The sequence below is a fragment of the Xenopus tropicalis genome, chromosome 4 (genome assembly GCF_000004195.4).
Source record: "Xenopus tropicalis strain Nigerian chromosome 4, UCB_Xtro_10.0, whole genome shotgun sequence".
Classification (NCBI taxonomy): domain Eukaryota; kingdom Metazoa; phylum Chordata; class Amphibia; order Anura; family Pipidae; genus Xenopus; species Xenopus tropicalis.
Window position 1 is genome coordinate 137,506,161 of NC_030680.2, and position 12,757 is coordinate 137,518,917.

General features: G+C 40.0%; 1 protein-coding gene across 2 annotated transcripts in view; it reads right to left on the bottom strand.

Moving 5' to 3' along the window:
- Positions 1-1,406: 1,406 nt before the first annotated feature.
- The window catches only part of lamb2 (laminin subunit beta 2), a 66,681-nt gene continuing 55,330 nt past the window's right edge, over positions 1,407-12,757 (bottom strand). For both annotated transcript variants that reach the window (XM_002933055.5, XM_004914099.3), the window contains 10 exons: positions 12,045-12,417; positions 11,400-11,584; positions 9,991-10,232; positions 9,505-9,708; positions 8,781-8,925; positions 8,302-8,509; positions 7,267-7,408; positions 4,664-4,840; positions 3,914-4,073; positions 1,407-3,388 (listed from right to left, as the gene is read on the bottom strand). In XM_002933055.5, the coding sequence (XP_002933101.1) occupies positions 3,252-3,388; positions 3,914-4,073; positions 4,664-4,840; positions 7,267-7,408; positions 8,302-8,509; positions 8,781-8,925; positions 9,505-9,708; positions 9,991-10,232; positions 11,400-11,584; positions 12,045-12,417 (1,973 nt within the window). In that variant the 3' untranslated portion in view covers positions 1,407-3,251. The remainder of the gene's footprint in view (positions 3,389-3,913; positions 4,074-4,663; positions 4,841-7,266; positions 7,409-8,301; positions 8,510-8,780; positions 8,926-9,504; positions 9,709-9,990; positions 10,233-11,399; positions 11,585-12,044; positions 12,418-12,757) is intronic.

The window sequence follows — 12,757 nt, forward strand, 5'->3', positions numbered from 1 at the left end:
CTGCAGAGTGCCATTGAGCCCTATGGGAGACTTTCCTTGGGCCGGGTTGGAGCTGCAGAGTGCCATTGAGCCCTACGGGAGACTTTCCTTGGGCCAGGTTGGAGCTGCAGAGTGCCATTGAGCCCTACGGGAGACTTTCCTTGGGCCGGGTTGGAGCTGCAGAGTGCCATTGAGCCCTATGGGAGACTTTCCTTGGGCCGGGTTGGAGCTGCAGAGTGCCATTGAGCCCTATGGGAGACTTTCCTTGGGCCGGGTTGGAGCTGCACAGTGCCATTGAGCCCTATGGGAGACTTTCCTTGGGCCGGGTTGGAGCTGCAGAGTGCCATTGAGCCCTATGGGAGACTTTCCTTGGGCCGGGTTGGAGCTGCAGAGTGCCATTGAGTCCTATGGGAGGCTTCCAAAATCATGCACTGAAGTTTCAAAGCCAGAAGGGTTTTCGCGCCGTTTACAATCATTCAGATACAAAATTTTGTGACTATCGAATCACTATTCGCAAACAATCGTTTCAATCTTTGTATTTAAACAAACAGAATTTTCGTGACTTTTGCAGTCATCAGAAATTATCGGATTTCGTGATTCGGATTCATACGTTAATGAATCTGGCCCTAAGTCAGTGCTACTTCCCTCAACCCCCCACCCCAGCCTAGGGTACTGTTCTTTAAAACCCTCTGCTGCCAGGTTCTTGTTCTAGGGTTTCATCTGGGCTGTGCAGAGTAAAAATTCTGTTCTAATCACGGTCAGGGTCACTCCTCCCAGTGATTAAACTTTTCTTGTCCATTGAGCAGTTTCAGTATATGATTATGAAAAATTATCTAACAACCAAAGTTTAGGGGAACCTTAAAATGATATTACCTGTGGAGTCACTGTGGATAATAACATAATAATAACCCTCAGTTCACAGGCTTCTTGAGCTGGAGATTCACCATGATCCCCTGAATAAAGTGACATTTTAGGGTTAAACTCCACAGGAGATTTTGTAGGAAGGTGTCAGACAGACAGAACGTACCCTACGGACTAAGTCGGATGCAATTGCATGGGTTAAATATAATGGGGCCGATATATAAATCTGATGTGTAAACTACATAAAGCTATTGCCATCCCACTCGACATGCCTGTCTGAAGAGAATCTGACAAGATAAATTCTGATAGTGTCTGACAGGCTTTTTTTTTCTCATAGAAATACATTAACTATCGAATAGAGAGGAACAAAACAAAGAAAAGCTACAGTTTCATAATCTGCTCTTTAGTGAAGGGGCAATTCATGCAAAATAACACTTATAAAAAGATTTATTTTTGATAAATTTGAGTTTACGCTTAGGTGATACAATGAACAGTGAAACTTTTGAACATTGATATTTGTTCTTACCTTTCCTTAATGTAACTGAAAACATGACTGGACAAGGACAGACAGTGGAATATTTTATTTGTGCTCAGATACAATGAAAATACAGTTTAAAGCAACCCATGGGAGACATATATTTTTTAATATAATTTCAAGATATATTACTTTTTTCAGTGCTTTAATCTTTAATGCCAGCTAGGTCAGTGACTATAAATGTAGGGATGTTAGAAAAAAGTTGGCCATTCCCAAACAATTATATCACTGCAATATAGTCATAAGTGAGTCTGAGTGAAACATTGAGCTGGTTGATGACTGGTCAGGATCAGGATATTGGCAGCTTTTTATGCATTCCCAGAGACAGAGATGAGACCCAAGTTACTCTGCACCCTAGAGAAGAATAAGTGTTACACCCCAACCCCTAAATTGAAGCTGGAAGCAACATTTTGGCCTTATAATGTGTAATATAGCTGGAAAAAAATGGAAAATCCCTTTATAAGATGTTCTCCATTGGTATGGTTTGAAAGTTGTAGGCCTTGATGTATGAAATCATAGGGCTGTCTCTCACCACACTTCCTTTGCTATTTAGAAGGGGTCTGAGAAGTGTTGACAGTCCTGCACTTCTAACTGGCCTACTACAGCACCAGTTTTTTTGTTCCCATATGTCTATATTAACTTTGTAGTAACAATGCAACAAAAAATATTTTGTTTCTTTAAAAATGTGTTTAAAGAGCATTCTGTTGCATTCACATTGCCCACATATACTAGTTTCTGTGGCCTGCTTAACAACAGTCTAGGACCAGGCCCAGACTGGCAATCTGTGGGTTCAGGCAAATTCCAGAGGGGCTGCTGCAAGATGCCATAGACAGTCACTGTTTAGTGACAGTGGTTCCCAAAATGTTGTCTGGTCCACTTGGGGTGGGGGGGGGGGCAAGCCTAAAGGTCAAACAGGGTGTAATATTTGGTGGTAAAAAGCATTTGCTGTCCTAGATATTTTAGGGATTATGGTTGAATTATTTACACATCAATGTTTATCTCTTTCTTGTTATAGGCTAAGGGGGGCTTACCAAACTTTAGGGACTTATTTACATGTGAATGCTACATTATACTCCATAAACAAGCACCTTGACTTAAAAAAATGCAGCACCTTTACAATTGAAATAAAACTTTTCTTGACAAGAACTGAAATACGTGTGACAAGTTGTATTAGACTTTTATGAGAGGATAAAAGGACATGTGTAGTTGTGTAAAACATGGAAGTACAGTACATCTTCCAAGATCTCCCAATTTACTGGAAGAGGTCATTGAGCTCAGACAAACAGAAGAACAAAACATTCGTGCAAAGAGGTGTTGGGGTCTCCAGAAGACACACATTTGCTCAACTATTTTTCAGTAGTTGAAACTTCATTGGCACCAATATCAGTACTATATTTTGGATTGTCCATTCATTAGGCCATTATATATTTTCATTGACTCTTGAGACAATAAATCAGACATTTCTCCTCCTTACAGCTTCATGAGAAATCATGTGATCTTTACCTTTAGGATTTATGAACAGGCACAGGACATCAACTAGTAAAGAAAAATTTATAAAGAACTATACCATACACCTAAACAAGACGTTTGAGGTCCGGGGTATTTCATGTTTTGGAGATTCTGTGAAAAATTGTCTTTTCAGCCTTTGATAAATATAGCACTCAGAGTAATAGTGGAATGAGACAAGACTTGGGGGGTGTTCGAGAGGTCCTTAATACTTTATGGTTGACATTCAACTGGCACACAAAAATGCAAATGAAATATATGTTGTGGCCCAGTTATAACCTTTAGACTAATAAGGCACTCTAAATAGGAAAAAGTCTTTGGGCTGTGTGCAACATACACCATGATTTACAGGGCATTGGCAATTCTCCTTCTACTGGCAGGTGTTATAAATCTGAATTTGTTGGTTAATTGCGTGTAAAATTTCCTTCATCTTGTCTTCTAGGCCATTAAGACGTTTCGCTTTGTCCTGAAGAAGTTTCTCGTTCTTCGTATATTCAACTTCCAGATCTGCAAATTAAGAGCACAGACTTACTGGAAATGTAAGTGACTCGATTCACAAAATATATACACATTGGTCAGCTCTGCTGGGAGAAGTATGAATAAAATAGAAAGCCTTTTGATATATAATGCTGGCATTTTACTGTTGAAGGAGGTTGTAGATTCCATTACCATAACACCACAATAAAGTGAAGTGGGAGATTAGCAATATCCCTTTAGCCTGGGCCAAAGCTCTGCATTAGGATGGCAGGTGATCCAGAAGCTCTAAAACCAGAATCTGAATACTAACTCTTCATTCTTTCTTTAAAGACGATTAGATTGTTGTAAATAACATGCTCTGAAATGGAGTTATGTAATAAAAGGCACAAAGTTTGCCCAGGTGCAGTAACCAATCAGCAGGTAGCATTTACTGGTTGCCTGTTAAAAAACAATCCTCTCATTGGTGTACTCCTGGGCAAACCTAGTGCCTTTTATTACATATGGGGGTTAGTCTGTATGTTTTAGTAAGCTATCAGGCGCAAATGAACCTCTTACCTTGCAACCTCTTTAATTTATCCTGTGCATTCTCTAAGAGTTTCTTTGCCTCATCTTGAAGTTGGTCCGCTTTTGTCTTCGCCTCTTTAATGTTCTTAGCTTTTCGATCAACAACATTCTGAACAGTTTTGTATTTGTCTGCCAGTTGTCCTTCTAAGATCTAGAGATCAGTTGAAAGAAAAACCAAAATGTTTAATCATTTAAATTTTTTTTGAGCTGTCTAATTGGCTCTAAACTTTAACATGAAGCCTTTCCTGAAGGGTCAATATACTCCAATATCTAAATATAATAATGTAATTATATATATCTATCTATATCTATATATAAAGTCAAGCTGTGTGTCTGCACTAAACGAGTGCTGAAGTCAAAATATATAAATACCTATAAACAGGACCAGCACACCATTTCACAGCAATTCTTCTATTTATTCATTCACCGTGCGTTCCATATATATATATATATATAAAGTCAGGCTGTGTGTCCGCACTAAACCAGTTTAACAGATAGGTGCTGAAGTCAAATATATATATATATATATGTATATGGAATAATGTTGGAATAATGTACTGTGTAAAAGAGCGGGATAATTTTTAGATACCCTGTACTACAATGATAGTATTAGATGATCACACATAATATTTTCTGTAGCTGCTGACTTGTGTTTCTCATGCCATATTTACAGTATATACAACTAAAGACTATTTTATGCAATAAGGTCTGTAAATAGCGCCTAGTAGAACCCAGGATTACCTTCTTGGCATCATTTGCTTTATCCAGTGCTGCAGTGGCAGATTCTTCTGCACGGCTGGCAGCCAAGCTGTTGTTGGCCCTTTTCATTTTCAGACCGTCAATTTGTTTATCCAGATTTCCTACTCGATCCATAGCATCATTAAGCTGATTCTCTGCACTAGATGTTGCTGTCTGAATCTGTGATAAAGGATATCAGTATTATATTTTGTATTGTTTTATAGAAAGTCACAATCTGCTGAGCTGTAGGATTTCACCCTAGGACTGGAGACTGAACTATAGCATATATAAAAAGACAAATGGACGTGGTTTTGCTCACAGTCAGTGACTGGCAGGTGAATAAAGGAAAGTGGTTAGGCCAGTCAGAAGGATCATGTACAGTGGGACCAGGACATCAGGCATACTTCCCAACATTCCAGATCACGCTTATGATAATTTTGGCAGCAGCATGCACTAAAGCCTTAAATGGGCTGATTTGCTTGTCTGGCGAGGTCACTATTAGTGGGTCTTTGCCTTATTTAGCCCTCCAGGTACCGAGCCAAATCATGGCCATACATGGGTAAATCCACTTGTTTTGTGACAGGCAGCAGATAAACTAGCAGATTATTGTTCAGTTAACATGATAACATGGAAAGTGTGTAAAGAAGACTGCAATGCCAGCCTTTCTGATTAGTATTTGACCTTAGTATTTGACCCAGCGCCAGTTGAAAATTGGATGGGGAAGCTGTTGTTTTGACGCAATATAAACTCCAATAAGCTGCTAACCTGAATTTAGCACTATCTTATTTGTCCAGTCTACCCAGACAATCCCTATTTGCAGCATGCTACAACTAAGCTGTGCTAAAATGGGTGTGTCTGCTGAAAATATAATAAATTATAAATAATATGCATTTAAATATAGTTTACTATTATTAGATATTTGTTTCGAAAGCTGTGCTATGCAGTGACTTTTTTAAGTAGCAGCCTTCAGGTGCTTCTGCCCAAATGATAATAATAATAAACAACAACAGTAACAAAATTTCTCAAACAAATACAGCTGAAATATGATTTTTGATATATGTATTCAGGAAATGGATTATAATCGATAAGCAAGAAATGATAAACTGGCCATAAGCACCCAGATGTGGTTGACAGTTGGGTTAGTTTTGACCATACAGACCGTTTGTTTGGCATTCCTATTAGATATCAATCCATCTGTCCAAACTGAAAATTCAGCTACCAGCGCACCTTCTCTGTAGAGATGTAGCGAACTGTTCGCCGGCGAACTAATTCGCACGAAAATCGGGTGTTCGCAAGTTCGCAAGTTCGCGAACTTTTAGCGAAGTCCGCAATTTTGGCTGGAGCCAAATTTTGACCTCTCATCCCAGAGCCAGCAGATACATGGCAGCCAATCAGGCAGCTCTCCCTCCTGGACCACCCCCAGACCACTCCCTTCCATATATAAACCGAAGCCCAGCAGCCATTTTACATTCTGCCTGTGTGTGCTTGATGAGTTAGCATAGGGAGAGAGCTGTGCAGGGGTTTGAGGGACAGTTTAGGTAGCTTTGCTGACTAGTAATCTACTTTCTACTGCTCTGTATGTAGCTGCTGTGGGCAGCTGTCCTGCTGATCTCATCTGCTGTAACCCAATAGTCCTTGTAAGGACTGTTTTTATTTTCTGATTACTGTTACTCTTCTTTTCATTGTGTACTGCAGCTCTGTCTGTGTGTGTTGGAGACAGGTGTGCTGCTCATAGTAGTGCACTAAGCACCAACCACACATTCACATCATTTTTTTTATTTGTGTTTTTTTACTTTGCTACTGTAATTTATAGAGCCCAGTGCTATTAGTCTAGCTGTGTTGGGGACTGGTGTGCTGCTCCTAGTAGTTCACCCCCAGCACCAACCAGAGATCACTTTTGTTTTATTAATTTTTTTTTTTTTTTAATTTAAGTTACTGTTCTTTAACGTGTCCAGTGCTGTTTGCTGTTATTCATAGTAGTGCAAACACGTTACACATAGTAGTGCACCAAACACGTTACACATAGTAGTGCACCAAACACGTTACACATAGTAGTGCACCAAACACGTTACACATAGTAGTGACATTGCATTGCAATAAAATCACCTGAGCGATGTTTTTCCACCAGCAATAATATATTCCGTATCCACTACTGCGGCGTTTTGTCTTTGCGTGGGAACCGGCCGTAACCTTTACACGACTTGATTGGCATGTAGACGCCGGACGTTTTAAAGCAGTTTATTACACAAGTTTAGAAATGTAGTGTGATTTCTGCCCTTTACAGCACAAAACGCAACTCTGTGTCAACAACGTATTTTTCAGAGAAATTTTTGCCCTTGATCCCCCTCCTGCATGCCACTGTCCAGGTCGTGGCACCCTTTAAACAACTTTAAAATCAGTTTTCTGGCCAGAAATGGCTTTTCTAGGTTTTAAAGTTCGCCTTCCCATTGAAGTCTATGGGGTTCGCAAAAGTTCGCACTTTTTGGCGGAAGTTCGCGAACAGGTTCGCGAACTTTTTTTGTGAGGTTCGCTACATCACTACTTCTCTGCAGGTTGTAAGCATCCAATGGACACCTTTTCATCTACTACTACAAGACACAACTTACTGCTGTTAATTTCCTCTCCGTGTCTTTGATGTCATCATTGGCGCTTTGGATAGCTCCTTCAGCAGCATTCTGAGCTCTCCTAGCATCATCCAGGGCCCTTTTCACAGACTCGGCTGTGTTCTTTACATTCTCGGCTCGGTTCCTGAAAAGTATGGAAGTTAACAAAGACAAACAATTATTAGCTATATCTGCACAGTTCTATGTCACGTTATACAAGGTGGAAATAGAAAGGAATTCTATATTTGATGGTCAGTGCGAAAACGAAATGTAGATGGAGCATCGGAATCATCTCCTCATTCACTTTTATTGTATCCATTAAAAACATCAACACCAAAAGCTTAACGCGTTTCATGGCTTCTCGCCACTTTATCAGAAGCTACTACCACTTTTATAAAGAGTATTGTTTAAAGGGGAACTCTACCTAAACACAACGTAAGCTTTTTGAAATGTAAACAGTAGTCGACTGTCCTCAGCCTGCATCCTCCAAATCCCACAATTCCCTGGACATGATTGTCAATAAGGAAAGGAACATCACAGTGCAATGGATTGTGGGTTATGTAGTTCCTGCATGCTGTCTGTAAGCAAAGTTGTTACAATTTGTAACATCAGTGTTTTAGTCCCTCCTCCCCTGCCAGGATTTCAAATGATGCAGAAAGAGAAGAACTGTTCTGCAGCTGGATTTCACCATATAAAAATGGTATTTATTCATACATTTTGAAGTAACAGATTACAGTGATGGGTATATTAGGGGTTTCTGTGTTGTGTGGGGTTCTTTAACACATTTTTCAGAAGCCACAGTTCCCCTTAGTATTTATTATTGTTTTAAAAACTTTGCCACATATTGTCAGGAAGTACATTTGTAAATTATTTGTCCAAAACAATTTTGCCTCATAAGTAATAAATAACTAAATTTGACTCAAAATATTCTGTTATTCTGACCTTTATTACATATTCTCTGTAGTATCTTCATGTCAACCACCAGTCCAATCTATGAATATATTTTTGGGTGTATGTACAATAGAAAAACCCACTCACTTGGCTCTTTTGGCTTCATGCAGCAGTTGCTCTGCTTTGCGCACATCAGCAGCGGTTTGGTCCAGAATGGCATCCACGTTTGCAAGTGTTTTCACTCTGTCCTTGATTTCCTCAGCAAGACGCTGGATTTGCTTTGGGGTTGCAGGGATTGTGAGATCCAAGACACGACTTGCCACCATCTCAATGCTGTCTGGGTCTGCACCTTCCTCTGAATTGTACAGAAAGAGATATAAACTTTAAGGTCTAATACCAAGCTTGCAGTCTAACGCCAGCCTGTGAATTCCCAGCAACCCAATGTTAGCCAATGCTGGGGGCTTAAAGGTGTCAGGAGAGCCACAGGTTGAAGATCATTAAAAGGTGCAAAAATCCCTTTTTCAAATCAAATAGACAGCACTTTGTCTTCAGGTTTTCACTAAACAAAGACCTTACTTGCCCTGCATTGGTTTCTTGCCCTTTACTTGGCAATTATAAATACTCACGGTTCAGAAAGTCCTTGATTTGCTGGATGAGTTCCCGCAGCTCCTTATTGGACTGTTCCACCCTTGCCTTTGTTTCATTTGCCCTGTCGAGGGTGGCTTGTGCCCTCTGTTTTGCTCTGTCTGCCTTTACCTTTGCTTCAGCCACCTACATGATAAAGAGTGTATGTGTTACAGGTATCAGACCCCTTATCCAGAAAACCCATTATCAAGAAAGTTCTGAATTACGGAAAGGCTATATCCCATAGACTCCATTTTAATCAAATAATTTACATTTTTATTAATGATTTTCTTTTTCTCTGTAATAATAAAATATATATATATATATACTGTAGAAATGACCAGCAACACCGAGTTCTCTTGTGAAAAAAATGTGTATTTTTAAAACAGTATAAACAGCGACTGTTTATACTGTTTTAAAAATACACATTTTTTTCACAAGAGAACTCGGTGTTGCTGGTCATTTCTACAGTATTGGAACCCTTTACCGTGCACCCGAGGTATTATATGTTGCGGTGTGCCATCCTTTGTGTGTGTATATATATATATATATATATATACAATTAAGGAAACTAGGGTCTAGGCAGCTGGCTAAACATGGGTAAACACTGCTTAGTGGGTTACTTCCTGGGTTCAAATTTGCCCCCTACTGAGCACTAGGGAATTTAAATTCCAGTGCACACAGAGAAAAATATTTTATAGAAATTAGGGATTATATCAGACACACCTTTTGGAAAAGCACTTCTACTTCTCCTAGTGCTTTCTGAAGTTCTTCTTCAGCATGGCGTGCTCGTCCCAAAGCATTGTCAGCAGTAGCCACGGCTCCATTACAGTTCAACCCACCACAGTGCCTCTTCCCTTCATCATCACGACAACCAGCTCCACCGCAGGGACTCTCAGAGCATGGGGCATCTCCTGGAGCCCCACAGACCTGTTACAGGCATTTCTATTAACTGTGATTGTAATCAAATATCCCTATAATAAAAATTAAACTCTGCAAACACCCCCCCCCACACACACGCATACAGAATTTATGCTAAAGGTTTTCAGCTATGTTAAACCCCAGTAAACCATGCACTGTAAATATACTATAAAATATACCAGTGTCATCACGTTCTTTATCGATGTGTATATGTTATGAATGTGCCTGCTTATTGGTTAATTGTATAATGGCATCTACTGTAAGCTGCCAATACTATGAACTTATACAAACCTTCTCATTGATCTTTTTCATGTCAAGGGTGTCTGTTTTAGCTGCCAGATCATTAAGTGCCCGACGATTAGCTGCATTCTTCCTATTAAAGTCATCCCGCTTGTGTGTTATCAGCTGCTGGGTCTTCTCCCTGGTCCTAGCTGAGTCACTAACAGGACTGGGAACATTGGTGGTGGCATTATTGGCTTGTTTTTCGGCTTGTCTTGACTTTGCATGAGATTGTTGGATGCTGTCATATGCACCTGAAACATAGGTAGAAGTTTTAATACTGATTAACCTTTAATCTTCGGAATGAATTAATATATTTTGAAACTGGTGACCACGTCTATTATGTATTGCTCTTTTCTAGAAGCCTATAGCAACCAATCAGCAGACAGCTTTTACTGGTGTAGTCCAAATACAAACATGAAAGCAAATATCTGGTTGTTGTATGTCTATATACAGTCCAATTATAGCTGCTGACTCAGCCTCTACAGGCAATGTTGGTCACTTATTGGCCCATGTATAGGGCTCTCAGCAGTACATACCTAACCAATATCTGTCCAAATATCAGTCACATACCTGTCAGGCAGGTTTGAAAATCCCACTGCAGTGGTCCAAATCATACAGCCGCGTAAATCGACCAGCCAGACAGGGATCTCATCGGTGCACTTACACCATACAGCTAGACTGTAGAGATGAGTTGAACAAGGGTTCAACCCATCTCTACAGTCCAGCTGTATGATTTGGCCCAGTGTATGAATCCGCTTAGTTAGTGACTTTGCCAAGCAAACAGATCTTACCATGTATTGCCAACTTTAATGGCCGGTACAAATGTAGTGACCTGAGCAAACCTGCTACAGTACAACCCAAATAGTTTTATCAAATTAAAACCTTAAATATTAAACCTTTCAGTTGTTAAAAATTCAATATAGAAAGTCACTTAAAACATCAGCATCATCTTTAATTGGTATGTGTGGTCTCATGCAGAGTCTTGATTTTTTTTTTTTAGTGTTTGAGATATATTAGGAAGAATGTTCTAAGTCTATGCAGGTCTATATTTAAAAACCATCTTAGCAGTCATTTACTAAGACCAGGGATGCAAGTGCTCATTTAATAAAAACTTACAACCAGGCTTTGCTCTGGACCTCCTGCTGTCATTCATAAATGACACTTCTTTGTCTATCTAAATTGAGGCCAATATGGGGTAGCTGCAACCATTCTAATGGAATTTTCATAACCTTTCTCATCTGGTCATGGTCTCCAAAGACTAGATTTTGGCACCACTATTTGAATGGGGGATATCCAATAACTCATATCTGTACCCAACATGCTCACTCGGGGAGACTTATTTCAGCTTATCCTATACAGCTTAATGCAAAAACACTACAAAGCAGGTATGCTATTATAGTTTTGATTGATCAACTCACCCAAAAAGTTTGAGTTCTTCAAGACATCCAGCTGATGGGACCTCTCCTTGGCAGTCATGTTTAAACTCCTAGCATCCCTTTCCAACTCGGCCAGATCATGGTTGGCATCAAAGTTCTCATCCTGCACAGCTGTCAGTTCGCCCTCTAACTGCGTGAGAGCCTCTGTTGACTCGTTAATTTTATTCCTGATTGATAATACATGACATTGATGAGGTAATTTTCAGTTTAGGTCTTTTTAGAAAGGCTTGATCCAACTCTTTAAACATTCATGGAAACCATAGCATATAAGCTTGTTCCATTGATAATCTGCATTTATAGCAATGTTAATGAACAGCACTGGCTAACGTGGTGGTACATTAGACATCTTAGGGACTATTGACATGTAGCCATGACCAGCACTAGCCTTACTGTAGAAAGCAAACTACAAGGCAGATAAGGCAGATGTGATTCATTGGTGTTTCCAGAGGAATAACATATCTTAACTGCATTAGGCCAAACTAGTGGATACTTGGATACTGGAAAATGGCAAACCTTGGACAACCCAACAAAGACATGCAGCTGATATATGTATGGAATATAGAGGAATGTACCCTTGTGAACTTGCACATTGTTATGTTTACTAAGAGATCTAATATATTTACTGACCGCAAGTCATCCATAATCTTCATTAGTTTAGTCACTGATTCCGCAGTGGCATTGCGGGCATTGACAATGCCTTGAGCCTTGGCAAGCTTCTTCTCGATCTCACGGAAGTTCTTTTGGTACACTCCGGCTACCCCACTCTGCTGGATGTCCTTGCCCCTTTGAACTAGGCTCTTGGTACGAGTGGCCAGGTCTTGAACTATACGGTCCCAGTCACCAAAACACTGATGACAGGGCTGGCAATCAGGAAACTGCCCAGAAAATCCCCGGGCACACTGGTCACAACGCACTCCTGACACTCCAGCCCGGCAGTCACAATGACCCGAGGCTCTATTACACTGTGGTGCCTTGATGCCACGGCGATCACAATCACAAGCTGGAAGCAAAAAAATGGATGGCTGAGCAAAGTTTGCACATTCTGTGTAATATAAATGTTGCTAATACACAAGAAACGAATTGGCTTTTGCACTCTGCATTAGCCTGCAAGAACTTATAGTAGGTCATCAACATCAATGTTAATTGCAGGAAAGGGCAACTAAAACATGAACTTGATACCACTCTGTTTCTATAGAACCTGGAACTGCCTTTTGATTTCCAGTTAAAAATACAGTAGCTCTATTCAGTTCCTATTACACACCCAGAGCTTTTTCCATGCCTTGTGGCACCCTGTTTGTATATTATTTAGCACTTTACCATGATTGCTTAAACATGGAGTG